The following is a 24,180-nucleotide window of genomic DNA, read 5'->3' as shown; positions in this document are numbered from 1 at the left end:
ACCATGCTATAATCTCGATACAAACATAATCAAGGTTTAGTCTGAAGAATTTGTATGTTATTTTAAAAGCTGGGTTTTCATTTAGGTTCCTGCTATTGAGACTGCATTTGGAAGTGGTAGAATCTGGGATTTACAGGAAGATGACTGTGTTGGAATATTAGTTCTCAAAAGGAAGAGTAGTATGCTTCGTATTCTATTCAAAATTTGTTTTATAAGCTCAATGAACATAGAAAGAGATCTAGTTTGATGACAGGACTGAAAGACTAAGAGATACCACGTTCAACGCTGGGCTGTAGACAACCGCAAAAGACCCAAGCAAGAAATACAAATTACTGACCCCATCCACACCCATCCCTTAAGAAGATTGGGCTAGGTAAAGATACCTCACCCGAGGAGTGTCCCAAGTCTACACAAGCTCGGAGTCACAGTGAAAAGTAGTCACCAAGTTCTTACTTGACAAAGGACCCATACAAAGGATCACATTTCTGAGTGAAAGGGAGTTTTTAAATTTTTATTTTTTAATTGACACATAGTAACTGTACATATATGGGGTACCTAGTAATGTTTTGACATATGTAGTGTATAGTGATCAGATCAGGGCAACTGACGAACTCCAATTATGTGTTTAGAGCTATTAAGCAGTCTGTTTGTAAGCTGACTGAGCAGTAAGAGAGCTGCCACAATTTACCTTAGGGCAGCCACCCGGGCATTTCTCACAATTTTCCCCCTTCAAACTCAAACGCTCAAGGAAGGACCTCCAGACAAACCAACACTTTGCTGTCACTTGTTTAAAACCTGTACATAGGGACTGGCTTTGGCATTCTCTGCTATTCATTTCTATATATAGATTTTAAAAGCCCAGGGCAAGTCGAAAAGGGACTAAGAAGCAAGAAAAGACTTTCTAAAGGCCATTTGGCAGTTTAGAAAAAGTCAATTACAGCTGACACATAGCTGTTACCTTGGAAATCACACCTACTCCTTTGTGTATATAAGAATATAAAAGATATTTCCTCTGAAACAGACACATAAAGCTAAAATAAGACTCAGTATAAGAACAGTTTGATTGGGGTCTCTTCCCCAGAATCTTTTTTTAAAAAAATCTATGGCGTGTATACATTAAAATAAACACATTTTCCTTTCAATCAATTCTTTTACATGACTAATGGTACCCTTTGGAGGGAAAAATCCTCTGACATTTAGATGAATATTTGAAAGAGTTTTAAATAGGCTTTGAGGAAACAGTCTCAGTATTTCACTTTGTTTGGAAGACAACATGGATTCTTCTGCATTATAAAGGAGACAATATTGTTTTGTCAACTAAAAAGTTATCCTACATCGTGTCTGGCTTGGTTTAAGTATTGCTAGAAGCTTTTCAAATACCAGCACATCTTAAACAGGAAGCACTCAAAGTACATTTGAGAACATTTTGTAGTGTGTTTATTATCTCAAGCTCCTATATAGAAAATAAGTTTAAAAATTAAAAGTAAACATAAGATTTTTAAAAAGCAAACTTATTTGGTCAAAACAAGGTATGTGTGTATAACTTTTAAAAAACACATCAGCATGGAAAGCAATGGATATGTGTGCCTGTCATTCCTTGACAAGTCGAAGTCAAGCCATAAGCAGCAGGAAGGAGAAGCCGAGTGAAGACCTGGGCCTTGTCTGAGCTGTTCCTGTGCTGTAATTTGGGTACCAACACGACCAAGGTTCAGTCCAGTGAATTTGTATTTTATTTTAAAATCTAGGTTTTAATTGTAGGTTCCTGTCACTGAGACTGCATTTGGAAGTGGTAGGATCTCTGAGATTCAGAGGGGGATGAGTTTGTTGGAATATTAATTCTGGGAAGGAGGTGTAGGGTTCATGAACTCAGGGTAGGTGACTTTGGGTCAAGGTGGCCTCTGGACCACATGCATCTCAAGATCCCTTATGCTGGGATAGAGTGGAAAGATGGCATCGGGATGCCTGCCCCATAGCCCAGAAACGCTGCCCAATACACCCTCACTGCCCAGCACATGCTGTCATAAACACGTGACCCACAGCTTGTCCCTCTGACCTATGTGTAATGGTGGTCAGGAATAGGAAATCTTCAGAGGAAAAACATTCTCCTTTTAAAGTGCTCTTTTTTTCCTGGTTGATAAATTATTCCTTTTCACAATAAATAAAAACTGGAAGGGAAAACCTCCATCCTTTAGTATTTGAAGCAAATGAGTCTGTTAATAACTTGAAGTCATGTTTTAAAGAGGCATTTCTTAAGTCTCTATTTATAGCTCTGATAGCTGAGAAAGCAATTAGCTACATTACAACCGCTCAGGCAATGGAACTGGCTTCACTAATTACATTCTCATTAACACCGTGTTATTTCACTGCTCTTAGTGGGGGTTCTTCGAACATCCCTTTGGTTGGTAGAGTATATGGGTATCTTCTATCCCCTACTGCTTAATTATTCATGACAACTTGTTAATTTCTTATCAAGGATGTCACCCGATGGAAAAAAAAAAGTCTCTCATAAAAGTACTTTAAGTAAAATTATGAATTTACAAACAGGATTTGAGATTTAGCTGCGCTAAATGAAAACCAATAAAAAATTAGGCATTACAATTTTAATGTAATGACATAGAAACTTGTATCTTTCTAGGTTTTCATTTTTCTTTAATATGGAGTTAGAGACATATGCCTCATAGGGCTACTATGAAAACTAAAAATTTTAAAGAAAATACAGCCATTCACTCAGTAAATGATGAGCTTTAAAGATACTAAAATGACAGATGCTGCCAGACATGCCCATCTGCCTGAATGGTGTAGAGCATACTTATAATCACTCTTGGATTTGCAGCTGCAGTCTGTGTACAGCCCATCTGCAGGTTTATGGTGATACAGCATCAATCTTTGCTTTCTGTCTTTTGAGACGTCTGAAACAGGCTAGGAGGGGCTCAGGCCAGAGAGTTCTCAAACCTTCCTCCAGCTAGTGTCTGGTTGGCCAGAGCCCTTCTTGGTCAATCTCAGTGCTGCTACACTGCATCTCAGGGGTGTTGCTGGGATGGGGACAGGAGTGGCAGCAAGGTCACTGGCTCTCTAGAAGTTTTAGCTGGTGAGCGGGAAAGCTAGCATTGTGGTTGGTGGGCAGGATAGAGAAGGAGGAAGTTGCATTTCAAGAGTAGATCATACCTATTTTGTCCTCCAACTTAGCAATATCTATACACTTTTGATGTGCATACTCTTTGAACCATCATCAATCCACTTCTAAAATTTTACCCAACAGACATAATTGTACAGAAGTATGCAAAGATATACATAAAGGATATTCATTGTTACATTATTTGAAATAGCAAATTATCAGCAGTTGTTTAAAAAAGAGAAATAGATGTGTACTCGTGTGGAAAGACAACCAAGATACAATGGTAACTGAAAAATTAAATTACTGAGGACTATGTGTCTATAATACAGTTATTTTAATCTTAAAAAGATGTATCAACATGCAGAATAGGATACATTCTCACCCACCAAAAGATGGGTCAAGGAGTGGGAAAGAAGACTTATTTTATGTATTTCTACACTATTTTTATTTTTTTGAACTTATGTTTAATTTCTAATAAAAACCCAGTACCTGCAATCTAAAACAATATTCTTGTATAGAAAAGAGCTAACACAGCAGGCCTGCATCTGCTATCTTTTTTTTTTTTTTTTTTTTTTTTTTTTTTTTTTTTTTTGAGACGGAGTCTCGCTCTGTCGCCCAGGCTGTAGTGCAGTGGCCAGATCTCGGCTTATTGTAATCTTCGCCTCCCGGGTTTCCGTCATTTTCCTGCCTCAGCCTCCCGTGTAGCTGGGACTACAGGCGCCCGCCACCTTGCCCGGCTAGTTTTTTTGTATTTTTTAGTAGAGACGGGGTTTCACCATATTAGCCAGGATGGTCTCGATCTCCTGACCTCATGATCCGCCCGTCTTGGCCTCCCAAAGTGCTGGGATTACAGGCTTGAGCCACCGCGCCCGGCCTGCATCTGCTATCCTTAGAAAGGCTGCTTGACCCCTGGCTGGTGTCAGGGGAACTTGGATTTTCACCATTCCCTGGTAAGAACTGTTCACTGTGCCTAAATTGCTCGTGCAAACAATATCGTTTATGTTGAGCATCTGCTTTCCTTCCGGGATTTTGGAATTTTGGTTTGTGCTAGGCTAAGGGTGCCCATATAATCAACCCCAAATAAAAATCCTGGCTGCCTGGGCTCAGGTGACCTTCCCTGGTAGGCATTTCAAAAGAAGTGTCATGACTTGCTTCTAGGGGGAATTACATGCATCCTGTATGACTCTAGGTGGAAGGGACCCTTAGAAGCTTGTGCCTGGTCTCCTGGAGACATTACCCCATCCACCTCTCCCTTTGCTGAGTTTGCTGTTTACTTTTCGCTGTAACAAATTATAACCATAACTGTATGCTGAGTTCTGCGAGTCTTCCTAGCAAGTGGTTGAACCTGGAGGTGGTCTTGGGGGCCACCAACCTACCCTTATCATTCTCTTCCATAACACCTTCTTCTTGACCTTCTTAGCATTTCCATAATTTGTAATTAAACTGTGCATCTTTTTCACTAAGTTCCATGAGATTAACTACGCGTGTTGGTTACCACTATATACTACACAAATATTCAATAAAGCTGTCAAATAAAAATGAGGGAAAAGTAGCTCATCTATTAATAAAAGATAACTTGCTGGAGAGTGAGTATAACAGAGTTTTCCTAGCACCACTCCTTTTTAGATTCTGGAATCCCCAAGAGTCACTCAAATTAAGATGCTCAGAAATCAATACAATGGCAGAACCAGATTCTGTACTAAATAAAAAGTACCCACTTCTCTTCCCTCCATCCCTCGTTTCTGCTCCTAATCTGAAAGGAGAAACTTCTACCAAGACAACAGAGTTCTCTGGCCCTACAGGCCGTCACTGGCCTCCAGGCATCGTAAGAGACCATCATGAGGAAGGGGCTCCTAGTACTCAGACCACTTCCATCTACTTTCTTTCCCTGTGCCTTGGGGCTCCTCCCTATGTCACCACCCTCATGAAAAAATGGAAAAAGTCATATTAACCACCACAAACTGAGATCTAAAAACTTAAGGAGCTGCAAGGTCAAACTTGCATTGAACTCCAAAGTGATATTTACTTTTACTCACAGCCAATTTGTCCCAGTGATGACTAATTCTCTGATGTTCCAGATATCCAGAAATCACACTGGGCAGGGGTCTGTTACTGGCAGTCTGCATGCTGTTAGCGACTCAAATCCTCCCTAAACCCCTCACCACGTGATAGAACTGGGTTTACTTGGCTTTATGTCCTGGGTCCATTTTGCTGGATATACTTTCTCCATTCTATCATCTCATCCTATTGCATTCATCTAAAGCTTATCACAAAGAGAACTTAATCTGCCATTTCTACAATGTTATCAGGCCCCTGCAGTGAGTTCAGTATCATGTGGTCTGGGAGAAAGCCTCCTAAATCCTAGGAAGTTCCCCCACCCCTGACCCCAGGTTTCCTCTGCAGGGCTAAAGCCAGCAGCAGCATCTGCATCAGAGTAGACTTTTCGAATGCCAGTGCATATGCTTCCCCTGACTGCATCATCCTCTCTCACTGCTCCTTCTCTCCTTTCACAGTTACCTGTGTGTGTCTTCATCTGCCCACTCACAGCCCATTAAAAGGGGAGCAACCACAGTGTAGACTCTGTCTTGCTCATCTTTGTGTGAAAATGGTGTGTTTAGGGCAGTGCCTTCCAAAGCAGGTGTTTAATAAAGATATGTTTGGGTGAATTGGTGCCTTCTTTCCTCTACCTCTAGAATGGACACAATATTTGCTACCTTTTCCTATGCTTGGAAATAAATAAAATTCTGATAATAACAAAGAGTCCAAAGTAGTAGATTGAAGTGTTCCTTAAATCCCATCTTCTATTCCATTAAATTTCTGCTTATAGAGAGGTTCTATAGACTGCTCAACAAATTAAATGCGGATACTAGATGTGATGGGGTTTAAATAATCTTACATCTGCAGGCAGGGGACAAAGGACAGATGACATGATGGACACCAGCTACATTTCCATCACTGCGTTCACCATCCTCTCTCTTCCTGTCACCTCCCATGCTCCCCTATGCCCTCCATTAGCAGGCAACTTTCCCAGTTCTCTCCCCCTACCCCTACACCCCTTGCTTTCTTCCCTCCATCAGGCCATACTAAAGTGTTTTCAGACAAGATCGGACACATTCACGGTGGTATGGCCATTCAAGTGTTTTCATACTGAAATGACCAACAAATTCCTTGGCCTCCTCCCTGCCCAGCATCTCTGTCTTTCCACCCCAAAGGGGTTGCATCACCACTCCCTGTCCAGCACTGGCCATGGGCATTCCTGCTCCACTCCCCGTTTCTGACACTCTTTACCTTGCTGGCCTTCAGGATATTGATCTGCTCTTCATACACCGTGTCTCTGTTTTTCTCCAGAAAACCATCAGAGAGGTACTCCACCTGGGGCCACAGCAACCAGAGAGAGACACAGTTGTTAGTGCTTCAGCAGTTTCTCAACCACTTTCATCTCATCCATGCAGCATTTTCTGAAAAGAGCTGTGAGTAGATAGGAAACCCACAGATGTTGCCACTTAAAATGCAAACCCAGTAAGTGGTCAGGATTTACGTACAGGGAACTGACTATTCATTTTGTGGAAGAAATTTTTTAAAGGGAGTTCCCATAATAAAAGGGTTCTTCAGGGCTCTATAAATGCAGCTTCTCAGCCACATCTCAGACCCAATGAATCAATCTGTATTTTAACAAGACCCTAGGTGATTTATACACACATTACAATTTAAGAAACACCAGGCTAGTGCATAGCAAACAGAAATCTACTTAGAAAAATTCTACGCACGCACCAGCTACTGAGAAAGCAGCCCCCTGAAGAGCAGCCACACCGGCTTCAGGTAAGAAGCCAAACCATTCGGTACTTGGTTTTCAGCTCTCCCTTCTCTCTCAAACTCCATGAGGGTAGACTCTTAACGGCTTTAGAATTTTTATATATATATACACACATATACAGACATGTATATATATAGACATGTATGTGTGTATGTGTATATATATGTATATGTGTGTGTATATATGTGTATATATATATGAATGGGCAACTATAGCACCCCCTGTGAAATTATGCCTTGTGGTAAGCTTGGTATCCCCTAGAAGTAGAGGGGTGGGTAAAAGAGGATGGAACGGGAACCTAGCTGAGGCTTCAGGCCATTTGCATTCAGAAGGGACAGCCTTCTCTCTAGGTCTAGAGCCCAGTAAGTCTACTTAGAGAGGCGCCAAGGGAATACCCAAGCCAACAGAGAGGAGAGTCACCTTGTCTGCAAAGTGGACGATGATGAAGGCTGTGTTGGACATGCGGGGCTTCTGGAAGTGCTGGCTGCTGGAGTGCCGGTCATAGAGCTTCTGAGCCCAGTTCTGGTCAGTTCCTTTGGGGACCTGCAGAACCACAAGAGAGGGCAGAGTGCTTTGTGAGGAGGAAGAAGGAAGCCCTGGGTTGCAGCAGAGGGATAGGATCAGTAGGCCAGCTCCATGAAGGTTGATTCAGCCCTTGAACTGGGACCGTAACTGGATGGTACAAAGAACAATTCAACCACACATGTTCAGGATCCTGCCACGGTGTACCCTCATCCCCTGTGGGTTGGCTCCCGTGGGACCTGTGGGAGCAGCTGAGCCTGCTGGTTGGCAGACACTGCAAGTGCTAGGGAGCATAAGGGTGAAAGCCAAGGTCACGGGAGCAAAGTCACAGCCTGCAGGACCACCTGAAGGTACTTCCCTGCAACCGGGGCTGTGACATCAGCATCACAAACACATCCACCTGCAGTGCCAAGCTTACCCACTCACCCAGGTGAACTCCTGCCACAGGAAAGCCTACCTTCCCTCCCTAAATTCACCTAAATACCATCGTCCAGGTCTGGCTCAAGTCTTTCCTTTCCTGACCACTGTTGATCTCGCTTCTCTCTTCTTTGGAATTCCTGGCAGTCAAGCTCTTACACGTGCCCTAGCATATTGTGCACCCCTGAGTTTTGGGTTTCGTCACTACAAACTGTAAGTTTGTTGTGTTCAAGGACTGGTTGTGCCTTACGTTGCTTATGTGTCCCTGAAAGAACTTAGAACTGGGCTCTGGCCATGCAGTGGGAACTAAGTACCTAGTGAGTGATCTACATCATGCTAATCTCTGCATCTCCCACTGTCTAAAGTCAGACTTAGAGGTTCCACTGCATTAAGAATTCTGAAAGACGGCCCCTTTCAATATCTTTATGGATGGCTTTAAACGTAAAAAGCATCTTGCTTCATTGAAAATATGAGTCACTGTAACTACCACTCAAATTGTCAAGGATGACAGCAACTCTTCCAACAGGAAGGTGCTCCCTCTTGTCATCCCTGGTCATCGCTGCATACACCTACTGACCAGAAACAGTCCAGTCCCTAGTGACGGGTCACTAATTGATCTGCCCTTCTTTGGTTGAGATTGCATATTTGGATCAGGAAGGGTTGAAGGTGACCCTTACACTAGCCGTTTACAAAGAGATTTTTATGATAAACTAATAAAATCCACGCCATAAAGAAAATGCTTACATACTTGGGAACCAATTTCTTAAATCCTTTGTAAGCAAACTGATTTTGCTCAGGATTCATTTTGGCATAACTAATATTGAATACTCAGTGCTAAGCACCAAAGGAAGTTCAAGAAAACTATCTTGAAGGAGGCTATTAATTGTACTGGGCAGACAATAAAATATATTTAATTCAGCACTTTCTATATATACTGCTTTATATTTGTCTCCAAGCATTCTGTGTTTAGAACCACCAGGTGTGAAGGAAGGAGGGGTCTTCCCAGCACGGATGTCAGGACTGGGTGGGCCAGAGGATGGGCATAAGAGGGACCTAGAAGGACTGGCAAAACGGAGGCAGACAGAACCATGGTGGGAAGCCCCACACAGGCAAACATGTAAAATTGGCTAGGAACAAAATCATCTTGCCTTGGAGATGAAATTGGACTTCTGTGAGAAGACTCCATAATCCTACATATTCAGTAATTCAGATTGGCGTGAATTGATAAGCAGAGGAAACGAACAACCAAGGTCAAGTGTATCCATATTTTCTGACAAGGATCAGTCTCTCCTTTTGCTGCCCACTCCATCTCCAACTAAAAATAAGGGCCAGCAGGAATTAACCATGATCAAGAGTCTCAGATGATACAGCTAGTGCCCACAGTGCTTACTGTTTGCCAGGCCATTTTCTACACATTTTAGATGTATCAATTCATTTAACCCTCAAACAATCATGTCAGCTAGCTGCTATGTTTGTAAGCATTTTAGAGATGAGGAAATGGAGACAGAGAGGTTAAGTAACTTGCCAAGGTCACATAATGGGGAAGTATTAGGTTGGTGCAAAAGTAATTGTGGCTTTTGCCATTAAATAGCAGAGCTGGGGTTCCAAGCAGAACAAGTTAACTCTTCCTGCCTGACAACAGAGTTTTAAAGGGCGCCACAAAAGCAGAACAAGGTAGAAGGTGCTTATCTCCAAAAATCTTTCCATAGAAGATTTTAAACAGCCACAGAAGAAAGAAAAAAAATCTTATATTTTGGTAGCTTCTGGGTCATGGATATCGGTAGCTCCATAATATGCAGCTGAACGGAATCGTTTATAAAGGAAATCCACATACAGCTTATACGAACTTCTTTCTGCTCTTCTCAAAGCAATGCAGAGAGAGCACTGAGCCAGGAGCCGGGACTACAGCTTGTTCCTCATCTAGATAGGTTCTGTTCCTCAGAGGCCTAAATCCCTCTGACCTTATGGTACTGACCACTGATCACATCAAAAAGTAAAGGTCCCATCTGTATTAAATGCCCTGAATAGGCAAATATATACAGAAAGAAAGTAGATTAGTGGTTGCCCGGGGCTGGAGGGGGGCAATGGGGAGTAGCTGCTAAAGGGCTTTTTTAGGGTGATGAAAATGTTCTAAAATTGACCGTGGTTGGTAATGGACACACAACTTTGTGAACATACTAAAAACCACCAAATTGTATACTTTAAATGGGTGAATTGTATGGTATGTCAATTATATCTGATTAAAGGTATTAAAAATACATTAGACCTGATTCCACTCCTTGCTAGTAAAACAAAATAGAAAAAAAAAAAAAGCAGGCATGGCAGTGGGGGAGTGCAAGTTCTGGGCTCCCTAAGCCCCTCTCAGTGTTCCCTGTGGAACTCTAGACAGAAACTGTACACTCTATCACAGATGTTGCCATCGCTGGCCTGGGACAGCTTCTGAGGCCAAAGCCTGCCCCCAACAGAGCTGCTGATAGGAGCTGACTTTTAAGGACCCCAAGGTCAACCAGGCGCAATGGCTCACACCTGTAATCCCAGCACTTTGGGAGGCCGAGGTGGGAGGATGGCTTGAGCCCAACAAGTTTAAGACCAGCCTGGGCAACAACACAGAGAGACCTCATCTCTACAAAAAACTTAAAAATTAGCCAGGCATGGTGGCACTTGCCTGTAGCCCCAGCTACTGGGGAGACTAAGGCAGGAGGATCACTTGAGCCCAGTAGGTCAGGGCTACAGTGAGAACTGTGATGACACCACTGTACTCCAGCCTGGGTGACAGAACAAGACACTGTCTCAAAACAAAACCAAAACAAACAAACAAACAAAAAAAACCAGACCCCAAGGCCAGTTATTCTATGTCTGCTTCTTTTCTCATCCCTGTCTTCCTGGGCCACTGGCACCAACCTGGTCACTCACTGTCTGGTCACTCACTGTCTCCTTCCATACTTCAAGCCTTGTACCCCTGCTGACCTCTCAAATCATTGTACCATAAGTACCTCTGGATCCCCAGGCTCTTTAAGGAATGTGCTCTGGTCCCCTCCCTCTTTGCCACCACAGAAACCCAGCTGGGCCCACCAGGACTCTGCAGTCCTCACTGCTCTCTGGAATGGAGGCAGCTCCTTCCTCCTCACCTGCCAGCCACCCCCAGTGCTGCTTCCAGGCCTTTATTTTTCACCTTTACAAAATAGCCCTCTGCACGCTCAGCAAAACATTAAGTCTAGATGAATCCAATTACCCATTCTCTCCTTACCCATACCTGGGTGGCTGGATAAGACCACACATCAACTCATCTTCCTTTAATCAAGCCCTGCCATGATACTTTTACACAAGTACTGCAGCCAAAAAATAAAATTTCACTCGGAGAATCACTTCTATGGATTAAGACACTGTTCCTAGATCTAAGCAAGAAGTTGATCTCAACAACTCCTAAAACTCAATTTATGGTCTTTAACCTCAGCAAAACACACTCTGCAATTTCTCTTTCTGTTTACTGGTTAGCCATTCCCACCTTCCTCCATCCTCTTCAAGTTTCTGAACCTGCTGCCTCTCAGCAGATGCCTCAGCTCCTTCATGGGGAAATAGAGCCTGTCAAGCAGGAAATCCCAAATTCCTGCTCTAACATGCAGAAACTCATCTTCGCCCACAGCCATCCCACCTTTCTGTCCTTCTCATGGAAGAAAGGCCTCTCTCCTGGCTGGCCTTCCATCCACCCACCCCTGCCTCCTGGGGGGCCACAGTCCACCCATGCCCATGCCCCTCTCTCGCCGCCACTTCCTCTTCACAGCCAAGCCTCCAAGAGTTCAAACTCGCCGTCTCCACTGCCTCACCTCCCGCTCTCCTCATATTACTGAAATTAGACTTCTGTCCCAACATCTCCGTTGGAAGGAAGTGCTCCACTCAAGGGACTCACGGAGGCCCTCTCCCTGCTAAGTTCCTGGAAGCCCTGTTCCCTCCCGCCTGGCCTGCCACATGGCCTCATGGTGCTGCCTCCTCTAGGCTGTCCCCACCTCAGCTTGCACACAGTCTAGGAGATCTGCTGATCTGATCATTCACATCTGACCCCCTCTTCTCTGCTTCTCCCCTGTGGGTTGATGCCCAGAGCCTTCAGGATGAAGCCCAAATACCTGCTCAGGGTGGACATGGCTTCTCATTCTCCCATGGTCCCTACTTGCCAACCTTACCTGTCCCCACCAGCAGTTCCAGACAAATCAGATCACTTCAAGTTCTCCAAGTGTAGTGTGACATGCCCTTCACCTGGAATGCCCCCTCCTCATCTGACTTTGCTTGGGAATGCTCTCCCCACGACACTCTTCCTTCTGTCATTTCCTCCACAGCGTTTCCGGTTCTTCGTCATCGAAGATGACACTTCAGTGCTTGCCTGACCCTCTCAAGAAGTGCTGATGTCTGAAGGGCAGGGGCTCAGTGCACTATTCCGTGAACATGTGGTTTCTCGTGTGAATGAATACATAAACATAGCAAGGCCACTTCACCTCCCTCCATCACAGGAGTCACACCTCTACACGAAAGTGCTAGACAAGGAAACCTTTGGGGCCACTTCTTAAGAAACAACAATCCCGTGATCTGAATACAGTGTAAACACTCCTGACAGCAGTCTGGGCCAGGTGAGAAAACGGGGGGTAGGGGGCACTGGCATCCCCACTGAGTGAGCTGATTTCACTCCACAGTCCTGAGTGATTTCCTTTCTTCCAGGAAACAATCCTCATCACAGGGCACAGGGCAGAGCCTGTCGCCCCACTCGGGCCTGCCATTGATTGCTCCAACACCTCCAACCTGAGACAGCACCTAGGCTTCTCTCACTAGAATTGCTTCCAGGGTTCAAGGTTACCTGTTCCTCTGAGAGAAAGTGGACTGATGAATGGGAAGAGGAGAGCAGGAAGTACAAACCCAAATAGGGCTTAGAAGGCACCCCTATTCCCTCCACCGGGCATCCTTTGGAGTCTTGTTAAGAGCAGCTGGAAATTTACATTTCTGACCACTTCAAACCTGCTGGCAGGAGTGACTTGAATAAAGGACAATTTGCGTCTGTGGTTGTTTTGAGGCCTGTTTGCAAAGGGGTCTTTTCACAAAGGGGTGGGTTTAATAATACCCCTGGTCCAGTCTGCACTCTCCTCTGCAGCTATGGCACCAGTCACAGGCCCCGGGGAGTGCTCCCTGCACGTTCCCCCTTTAAACCCACAGCCACTCCATCTCCACACCTCTCATTTAAAAGCCAGCTCGCTACCCTATCTGCCACTGCACATCTTCCCCAAGAAAACTGATTTTTCCATGGGCTGCTTCTGCACCATGAGTCCAATCCTTCATTTGACTTTGTGTCTTGTTGACATGGGGTCACAGAACCCAACTGTTCACAGTGCAATGTCATTATTCGCTCTCACCCTGCAAAGTGTCTGAGAGAAAGGGAGGAAAGGATGTGTCTGAGGCTGCTTCCACAGCCCAACAGGATCCTTCCCCAGGGGGCACCAAGTTTCCCAGCCACTGCAACTCCAGGGGGATTCCCTAACCTGCTCAGGCTCAGAGCTGTGGGTGCTTCCAGGCCCCACTATGTTTTAAAGTCAGGTTCATTGCAGAATAATTTCCATGCAGTAAAACGCACCCTTTCACTGAAGCATACAGTTCAGTGAGTTTTGACAAATGTAATAACAACTGTTGGCTTAAAATCCACCTGTTACTGATGCTCTATCAGACTATGCTAAATCATCCTGAATTCCCAGAGCAATTAAACCTGTTACAAAAAGTCTCCACATTGTGGACTTTTGTCTTATTCCTTAATGTGGTGTTCATCTCATCTCCTTGGCCACCAGTGTGAGTTTACACATGCCACATCCACAGTACCACCCAGTGTCTTGATACGTCTAGCCCCCAGCAGCCCGATTTGCAGGAAACCCAGGCTTTCCACAGACCTGTGTAGGACAAACTGCCTACTCCATGTGCCCTGAGAACTGTGTATGACCTTCACCTTCACCACCTGGGGGGAGAGTGAAAAGCCGGGGTCCTCCTTCAGCACTGGCCCCAGGGACCCTCACCAGCTTAGCATCCCAGAGGCCTGGGTTGGACACAGGACATGGTGCTGACTTTAGCTTCGGGGGTGTGGAACTGGAGGAGACAGTTACTGATGGGAATCTCAAAAGAGACTGGGGAAAAGGAGCATGACCTTGGCTAAGTTTGGGAAGGGCAGTGGTGGTAGTGGATGCTGAAACCAAAAAAATAAAAGTGAGTCATGAACAGCAGGATGGCCTAGGTTCATCTGCTAGGCTGGCTGTGACTTCAGCCATTTAGCCCACGCTACTCAATCTAAGGACAATTGTTTTACATTTACTGCTACCTGTCCGGTTGAGCAAGCCTGGACAAACACTTTGCTACACTGAGAGATTATCTCTGCTTGGATACTGACTCTGAGGATGAAGCCCATATCTCTAGTGAAATGCTAAAAACCTTCAGGAGGTTAAAAAAAATACAAAAGCTGTAGAACTGGTATATTTTTCTCTGTCTTCTGTTCTATTGTTTCCCTTTCATTTTCAAAGGCAACGAAACTAGGAGAGCCCTTCTGGAAGGAAATACCCTCCTACCAAACCATCAAGCCACACCTAACCCTTTACAGGCAAGATGTGGGAGAGCAGAAAGTAAAAGCAAGTGGGTTCTTTCCCTTGCAACAGCAAGAATCATGTGGCTTTTACACCTGTTGATTAGAGTTTCTATCCCTGGAGGAAGCGGTATATATTTACCCCTGTTAGCAATCAACCACTCAACTGGGAGAGATTTTGGAGATTAGATGCAACCCCTATCATTGAGCAGGAAAGCAGAGGCCAAAGAAGTCAAGTAACTGATAAAACCCAGATCCTCTAAACCTTACCCTCCCAGTGCTGCCAGGCAGTCTCCAGGCTGACAAGTCAGCACTCACCGTGTCCCACCAGGTACAGCCCATCAGAAACCAGATGGGGAAATCTATGAATTTCACCTGCCACCATGCCATGCAGCTCTATCACAAGTCATCTGATGCGGCAATAGTGATCCCAGACTTGAGTCTTCACTCTCTAGGGATGCCCATTAGATGTTCCAGTTCTTCTCTTGGCACCTAGGCTACCTGGGACATCAAGTCCAAACCACCATCATATCATGCCAACCCATGCTACCCAGGCTCCCCCAAGAGAGGCACACATTTACCAGTGTAGCAACACCCGCCAGTCATGTTAAATGTGCTGCCTTCTAGCATGCAGAATAGTACACGCTTCTAGCATGCAGCCTGCCAACGCTTCTTCCAGCACACTGAAGGCCAGCTGATCACAGATGAAATTCCACCTTTGAGATCTTATGTGATTCCCTCGCACCACATCCCTACCCTAGAACTGAACTAATTTGCATCATCAGTTTTACCTTACATTCTTCATCCAATAGGTCCAAGATACCCAGCTTGGCTTCGATGAGGTCGATACAAGGTTGGTTATCATAAAAATCAATCAGGGTCCAAGGGATCTGTTCCTTCATGTATTCTTCTTGCTCCAGTTTGAACACATGCTATGGCAAGTAAAAAGGTCGCACGAGTGAACTGCAGGCAGGCACACCTTAACATTCACCTCCCCCCGGGGCTCAGCGAGTTCTGGGTTCTCGAGGACAGCAGAGAACTGCCAGATAAGGTTTGGATGCTAAGTCATAGTTGTGACTGCAGAAAGGCAAAGCACAGTGAGGCGATTCCTCATTCCTGGGTGGACACTTCCTGGGGGCACGTTAACAATCACCTGAGTTGCTGTATTCCCAATCAATCAAAGGAAGCCCCATGTCTGGCTTGCTGTTGCTTAAATACCCTAAGAAACCCAGGCTCAGAGGAATGGGAGTTATAGGCAAAGAGAGGATCATTTCCTCTCTCAGCACAGTTGCCTCCTTCAGTTCTCCCTCCTGAGCAGCGGACAGCCCCTTCCGAAAGCTGGAGGCACCACCAGGAAACCAGAACATAGCCAGGGCCCACCCACCTCAGAGGAAGAGAAGTGGCCTGGCTGTCCCTCCCAGGGGAGTCTCCCCAGTCCTGGTACCCCCAGGTCTGGAAACCAAGCCTACCGAGTTGAACTGCTGCTGGAGCTTTTCATTTGCATAGTTGATACAGAACTGCTCAAAGCTGTTTACCTCAAATGTCTCAAACCTACAGAACGGAAAGAGAAGAGAAGAGACATCTCCTTTCACCAAAGGAATCACTGGGACTTCAACAAAGCTGTTCTCACCCAGGTCTCTCCCGACGCCACCACAGAATCCCCATTGTCTCATCTTGTGTTCAGAGAGAGCACTGTTGCAGATGTTAGCACTACACAAAGCCTAATTAAATATCATATGTATTTTCAAAACTAGAAAAAGTAATGACAGCAGGAAAATTTTGGAAAAGAAAGTTTAAAAAAGAAAAAAGAAAGTCAGCAATGATTCTATCATTCATATTGACCATCAGTTATATCTTGGTGGGTTTCCTTTTAGGAATTTTGCATTTTTGAAAACAGTCAGAACTACGTAATGTTTTACTTTTTTTTTTTTTTTTTTTTGAGACAGGATCTCACTCTGTCACCCAGGCCGGAGTGCAGAGGCGCAATCTTGGCTCACTGCAACCTCTGCCTCCCAGGCTGAAGGGATCCTCCCAACTCAGCCTGCCGAGTAGCTGGGACTACAGGCACATGCCAACATGCCGAGCTAATTTTCTATTTTTTTGTAGAGACAAGGTTTCACCATGTTGTCCAAGCTGGTCTCGAACTCCTGGGCTCAAGTGATCCACGCACCTCAGCCTCCCACAGTGCTGGGACTACAGCCATGAGCCACCACACCTGGGACCTTCTATTATCATCATTTAACTTTCCATTGAAAACACTTCCCAACACCACTGTTATGAAGGCATCAGTTTTAACATCTGCCTCATCAACCACCATATAAGATCAGGGCCGTGGTTTAGACACGGGAATTGCAAAGGTGCTCAGGTGAGGGGATGGGTGGTGCTGGAATTCAGTCAGCCCCCTCGCAAGCCCCAGAGGGGTGTGTTCCATCCAGAGGGGACACCTTTTCTCAATTCACACAGGTGCCCATGAGCTGGCAGTGGCCCCCATAGAGATGCATCACCATTTAGCCACACCCCCATTGAGGACATTTTGGTTCTTTTCTCAGTTGTTAGCTGCTATCAGTTTTGTGACATATTCTTTGAATTCATAATTCTTTCCTTAGGATGCTACCCTAGAGAAATTACCATGTCAAACAGTACCACTATTCTTAAAAGGTAGAAGCAAATTAACCCCTAGAAAGGTGGAACTAATGTATGTTATGACCCCACCTCCACTTCACAATGTATGAAAATGTCTTGTTCTTCTAATACTGGCCAACAATATTTTGTTTTAATCTTTATTGAGTTAGCCTTTACACACAGTAAAATACACCAATTTTAAGTATATATTTTCATGCATTTTCCTTAAAAATTTTTTCTCAACATCTGTTGATGGGGTGATACATTTTGATAGAGAATTTTAAATCGAGATGTTCTGTGAATATGCAAACACAGATGGAGGACATTTTCATCACCTGGAAAATGTCCCCATTCTCCATTCGGGTCAACCTCCAGTGTTCTCCCCATCTCGCCCTGCCCCTCTTCACTGGGAGTCTGGGAATAGTAGTATATCACAGCTCTTCGGGCAACTGTGTAACGTTAGCTTTTTAAAGTCTTTGGTTCCTTGGAGCATAAAAAGTCTGAATTTGAATTTTTTAATCATTACTACGGCTCAACATTTTTCTTTCTGACTGTACTAGTCATTATACATCGTGAACTGTCTGATGCTTGGTCAGTTTTGTTGGATTTTAACTTTAAAAATAGACTTACTTGAGCTCTTTGTATTTTAGAATATCAACACGATCATTCATTGCTTAACTCCAATGTTTGCAATATGGTCCAATCTTTGGGCAGGGAAAGGTGGAACCAGTAGAGGGGAGGATGGGGGTCATGATGCACAGCATAGTGGGCGGAGGCAGGGGTCCTCCCTGCAGGCCATGCCAGCTACACTATGGGGTCTGGGATTTACCAGGTGGCAGCAGAGAGATTCTGAAGGCTGTCGAATTAAGAACTGACAACCTGATGTGCATCTTAGAGACCGGCAGGAGAACAACTGTGAGCCCAGGGAGGGTGTGCAAGCCTGGAGGCAGGAAAGTGAGCGAAGTAGTTCTTACTGCAGTAAGAAGCCAGAAGGATCCAGTCAGGGCCCGACGCATGCTGCTGGTGGCCAATGAATGGAAAGGTTCTGGACAAGAAGGAAGATGGGGATGAGAGGGCCTCAAATGATCAACTGGATGTGCAGATAAGACCCAGGCAACAGGACTGATGCGGTCATACTCACCATGCTGGCAACATTATACACATGTTGGCAGCTTTAGCTACAAATGCATGCGGCTCACCTTAGGTGCTCCACAGCAGCATCAGGCTGAGGGGTGAGAAGGGCAGAAGCCTATGCAGAAGAGATAGACATTTGCCACTTCTTCTCATTCACACACACTCCTCATTCACACACACACACAAACACACTTCTCATTCACACACACACACCTCTTCTCATTCTACACTGCCCAATGCACCAAGTGGGCGGCAGTGGCCCTGCTAACGAGAGCCCGCAGAACACTAAGCCCAAGTGCTCCACAGGTTCTCAGCAACGTCCCCAGCAGCCAAGAGTTAGGGTCTATTATTAACCCCATCCTGTGGCTGAAGAAACTGATGGGCAGGGAGACTGAGTAAGCTGTGCCATCCAAGGCCAGAGAGTCGGTAGGCAGAGAGGCAGTGTGTGAACCCAGACAGTCTGATTTCTGAGACCACAGTCTTAATTCAGAGGAGGAAAAGTTTCATGAAAAAGGAAAAACAGATGAGGTGGAAGGGCTGTGAATATGGAGGATGATGTCCTAGAAGGAGGTATTTGAGCTCATGGTGAATGGGAAAGGGCAAGCAGTAATACCAACGAGGTAACAGCAATGGACACAGGCTCCATTCAGCCCACTCCATGTCTCTACCCTTTCTATTCTTCAGTACAGACAACTAAATTTTCTCAGTGTCACACAAAGTGTCATGCAAGCTCCCTCAGTATGAGCGTACTCCCTCAGTACCATCCCAGAGAGAAATGTTGCAGCTGGCCCTGGTGGGGGCTGAGGGTGGTGGTGGTGGTGGTGGGGAGATAGCACCTGTGCAGAGGGACCACCACAGATAGAGGCATCAGACACCCAAAGGGGCCGGGCCGGTGCCCAGAATGTATCAGGCTTCTCCTTCCCTGGTGCTCACCTCCCCCATCAAGGTATAAAACATGGAGGAGTGGGAAATCATTTAGAGATTGAAGGAGTCAACTGCTTGGAGACAAACCACATTAAAGCATGGTCTTTGGCCATGCCCATGTGTGAGAAATAATTCTAGGTTGAAAAAACAAGATCAAAGATGTCAAGTGTATGCTGGGATGAAGAGGCCACCTCTATGCACTCCAGACCAAGCAGGAGGAGCACTGTATCTGCCAGTCACTGCCTTGAATTGGGGCCCTTCCAGCCCAGATGACAGTCTTAAAGACTGAGCTATGTCCCTTAGAACCTTACTGCCTTCCCTGATCCTCCACCCTGAGAGAGGCTGCTGATGACAGCGAAGCCCCAGAGGAAATTCAATTAATAAAACCTAGGTGGGAGATAAAAGAGCCACCCCAGCAATTGGCCAGATAATAGCAATTGGGTGTGCTGGCAGAGCTGTGCTAAGCTCCACAGAGGATTTAAATATCTCCCACTTGTCATTTTCTAATGGTTTCCATTGGTAGCACTCCACAAAGAACATTCTCATTAATTTGAGATGGCCTGAAATTAGCTTGTAATTTTCCCATTTCTAAGGTATTATCTGGTAACAATTCCTCTGCCATCTAGCATAATTACTGTAATGCCAGAGGCCCAGAAATGAATGAGGGGCTCGGGCCGCTCGGAGAAACATCTAAAATGACAGACCTCAGAAGCCACAGTCAGGAAGATCGGGTAACTTTTCCTTTACAATGGAATTATATTTGTAGTAATTCCTCCCATCAACAGAGAATACTTTTTAAAATAAACACAATGAATCAATTTATAGTTCACAACATTAAAGTGTCACAAAGAAATTTATATACTCGAGAGAATGGAATTTCTCTTGTAAAATCAATGTTGAGAATATTTAAACCAGAATCCTTGGGCCGGAGTAAGGTCAAAACATAGAATAAGACTCGATGCTGAAACGTGGCATCTGGTCTCTCGATGGCACAATGATCACGCCATTTCAATTTCTATTTTCATAGTAGAAAAGTATAGAATGTCCTTCTCATTCTACCTTAACTTCAGAGCGTAGTAACGGCCATACATGCCTCTACAAATAAGGTAGTGTCTACTGGAAAGTGAAACTGCAATAAAAAGTCAATTAGTCACTAAGTTAATGATCAACCTCCTTGAACCTCTCACTCCATGACCTGGAGAGAGAACAGAGAGGCAATGAGATGCTTTAAAGATTGGGAAACTCGATGTTCCCCTGGCACAGGTCAAAGGAACTAAAATCTCCTAGCTCAGCCTGGTCTTTCCAGTTTATAAAGCTCACTCTCCAGCATTCTGCCTTTGGTAGACTGAAAAGATATGGACTATAGGTTAGATACAGAGGATAGCTTCTAGGGAATAATTATTAGAAGTCACACAGAAAATATCATGTGGGGAAATTCTCCCTGGAGAAGCCTTTAAAAGCAGGGCCATCATGCATCGGGGTCAGAGAAATGATCCAGACCTCCTTTCAAGGTCCCTTTCCATCTTGAAGCCTATAAAATCTCACAAGGCCACCCTGGGTCTGTCAGAGAGGCCAACCCTTCTGGTCTCTTTACTGAACAACCTCGGGATGCTGGTTGCATCCTGGAATGGTGGGGCCTGCATTCTGCTCAGGTGCTTCTCTGTACCTAGATGCTCCAACTCAGGACTAGTTTTTTAGAGACAACACAATCCCAGGCACTGTTCACACCCCAAGGCGAAGGGCAGTTATTCCTCTTGAGTACCTAAATCCACTCAATTTGCCAAATGCTCCAATTCCCAGCTCATCTTCAGGCCTGAAACTCTAATGCAGGACAGGAAAACACCCACTATATGGCAATCCTCTCCCAACCTAACAACCAACTGTCCCAAACTGTGAAGGCTGCAAAGATGAGCAAGTCACAGTCCCTGTCCAGAAGAGCTACTGGGCTGATGATAGGAAACTAGTAGATGAGAATCTCCCCAAGGAATAGAAACTGTATGTGTGGTCGGTTTTTAAAAGACAATGAAGCCATAGTGTTCCCAAACCAAACTGAAGGTCAGGCTTATTCTTGTGGCCCAGTAACAAGATGCAGATGAGCTAGGGAGGAACAGAGTGTTTATTTTCTGCAACCAGTTACAAGGATAAGGCCTGGAAATTATTGCCAGCCCAACTAAAAATTACAAAGTTTTCCAGAGCATATATACCTTCTAAGCTATATGTCTACATGTAAGTGTACATTTATCCAAAGACATAAAGGTAGTGGTGGTGGTGGGGAGATAGCACCTGTGCAGAGGGACCACCACAGATAGAGGCATCAGACACCCAAAGGGGCCGGGCCAATGCCTGGAATGTATCAGGTTTCTCCTTCCCTGGTGCTCACCTCCCTCAGCAAGGTATAAAACATGGAGGAGTGGGAAATCATTTAGAGATTGAAGAAGTCAACTGCTTGGAGACAAACCACATTAAAGCATGGTCTCTGGCCACACCCATGTGCGAGAAATAATTCTAGGTTGAAAAAACAAGATCAAAGATGTCAAGTGTATGCTGGGATGAAGGAGGCCACCCCATGCACTCCAGACCCAGCAGGATGAGCACTGTGTCTGCCAGTCACTGCCTTGAATTGGGGGCCTTCCAGCCCAGATGGAAGATTAGATTCTTCTAATCTATAACTAAGATCTGAGTCTCTAAGACTTTCTCTGGAGCCTCAGTGAATTTACTTAATCTAAATGGGTCCAGGTGCTGGGGTGATTATCCTTATCTTGTCTCCTGCTAAATTAGAGGTTTGGGGAGTTCCTTCAGACCCCTCAATAAACTTGTTTCTAGAGACCTGGGGAGTTTCTTCAGATCCCACAATAAAACTTGTTTAATCTTAAACAGGTCCTGTTAAGAATTCCTTCCTTATTTTGTCATGCTTTATGGCCCAGGAAGGGCCTAGGCAAGACTCTTGGTGGACTCTTGTTACATTCCAGCCTTTGTATGTGGGCACTGGCTTTTTCAGCTTTTGATATTTAACTTACCTACTCAGTCAGTGCTGAAACAGTTGCTATAGAGGTCTACGCTAGTGAGACCTGGCCTGCCACAATAGTGTGGGAGTACTGGCGTGGACAGAGAGAAAATGGAACTTCATCTGAGCCTTGGAAGCACAGAGCAGTGTCAGGCTACAGGCACACTCCAAAGGGCCACCTCAGAACAATTCGGGAAGGTTGAGCCTGACTTTAGAGCCCTCTTGAGCTATGAGGCTTTCTTAAGAGGCTGGGAGACTCCAGGGTGAAGCCAACAGCTTCCGATGATCTGCAAGGTTTGAGAACACTGTGGCAGCCATGCATGTCCTCCCTGAAGAAGGCATGTCCAGGGATTTTCTGGGCTGTCCAGGGCTGGGTCACTGTCACAGGCTGAAGGGTTAATGCAATCACTGATTTCTCCCCCTCCATTTTCTGTGACTGGCTAGAGAGGAGATGGGTAGCCTCCAAATAACTATTGCAGATTTGAGGTTGAGGTTATTTATAAGTTTATTTTGGAGAGTGAGACCAAGAAAACTAAAGCAAAAGAATATCTTTTTTCCTCACCAAAGAAAGATGAACAGTGGGTCTAAGAAGTTTACTTAAAATATATCATTGTAGTCAACCTACAGAATGGGAGGAAATATTTGCAAATCATATTTCTGATAAAAGATTAATATCCAGAATACGTAACAACTTGTAAGTGAATATGTAAAACTCATTCTGCCCACTCCCGCACTGTGGAGTGTGCTTTCATTTTCAATAAATCCCTTCATTCCTTCCTTGCTTTGTGCGTTTTGTCCAATTCTTTGTTCAAGACGCCAAGAACCTGGACACCCTCCACCATTAACAACACAGTGCTGGGATTATAGGCATAAGCCACCGTGCCCGGCCTTAAAAGCATTCGTAAATATACCATTAAAGAGCACTGATTAGAGTTGGATGTTAATTTATTATTAGGAAGTACCACAAGAAAGTAACAGAGGACTGAAGAGGATATAAAATCCCAGGAAATCCTATGTCCTGCTTCCTGGGGCCAAAACTTCCCCACCTTCTACCCCCATTCTCTCCCCAGCTGTTCCTTGGCAGAACACATGAATCTGCTACAGCCTGTGTTGCTCCCAGGCCAACTGTCCTCAGCAAGAACGGGCTGGCCATAGCCAATGCCCTCTGCTACCTTGGCATCTTGAAGGCTGGAATCAAAGACAAGCAAATGTGTATTTTTCCCAAATTGAAGCCATTTATTTCTTGTTGCCTCAAGGAGAGGATAGGAATAAAGGATTAGAGACTCAAGGGGAAGAGAGGTATAAAGGATTAGACACTGCAATTAATCAGGCCTAGAGAGGCAAATGCAGGTTAATGCAACCTGGAAAGGGAATCCCAGCCAAAAGCTGCCAGGATATCCCCTATTAATTTCTATGCCCTGCCTGGTCAAAAATGCCGTGAAGGCAACTTCACAGATCCTTGGTTAAGGTGAAGAGCTCAGCTTGGGGTGGCTAAATTGCTCTGGGTACTGCTTGCTTTGCACTTTTTTTGGAGCTGGGTGGGACAGAGGAGACAGATGTAGGGAAGCTTCCACCAGACACTGGGTGTCTGGAACCATTCAGAAAAGCCTCAGGGAAGGGCCTCTGAGCAGAGGACTCACCATAGTCATGGTGGAAGCAGCTGTGGCCCATGCTAATTTGTTTAGGAGCCCACAGCCTTTTCTCCTCTACAAGTTAACTACGAGTCAGAACACAGTGATGGGGAGAAATGTGTGTATACTATGCTGGCGTGTGTACTGCTTGCTTAGAGAGAAATGAGTGTGTATTCACTCTCGCTGCTAATTCTGTAGTAACATTTAACACATTTATGGGGAAAAGTGGAATGGCTCATGTTTGGTACAGAATTACTTCAGTTCACGAATGAGCTTCACTGGCAGGCCAGTAATGCACTAGAAAGGTACTGCAGCTCATCCAGGGACAGTTATCCCAGTGGAAGAAATCAGTGGCCACTGGTGGGGTCAAGGGAAAGAAGGGCAGTTCCACTCTCATTT

The 24,180-nt window shown here is 45.0% G+C and overlaps 1 protein-coding gene across 1 annotated transcript in view; it reads right to left on the bottom strand.

Annotated features, from left to right (window-relative positions):
• Positions 1-24,180, bottom strand: part of MYO5B (myosin VB) — a 284,042-nt gene that overhangs the window by 129,537 nt on the left and 130,325 nt on the right. The window contains 4 exon segments of the mRNA XM_017888643.1: positions 6,404-6,487; positions 7,350-7,472; positions 15,258-15,398; positions 15,936-16,017. Of these exon segments, the coding sequence (XP_017744132.1) occupies positions 6,404-6,487; positions 7,350-7,472; positions 15,258-15,398; positions 15,936-16,017 (430 nt within the window).

Source organism: Rhinopithecus bieti, unplaced genomic scaffold (genome assembly GCF_001698545.2).
Source record: "Rhinopithecus bieti isolate Rb0 unplaced genomic scaffold, ASM169854v2 scaffold_18295, whole genome shotgun sequence".
NCBI lineage: Eukaryota > Metazoa > Chordata > Mammalia > Primates > Cercopithecidae > Rhinopithecus > Rhinopithecus bieti.
The sequence above is the reverse complement of the archived record's forward strand: the minus strand, read 5'-3'. Positions and strand labels throughout refer to the sequence as shown.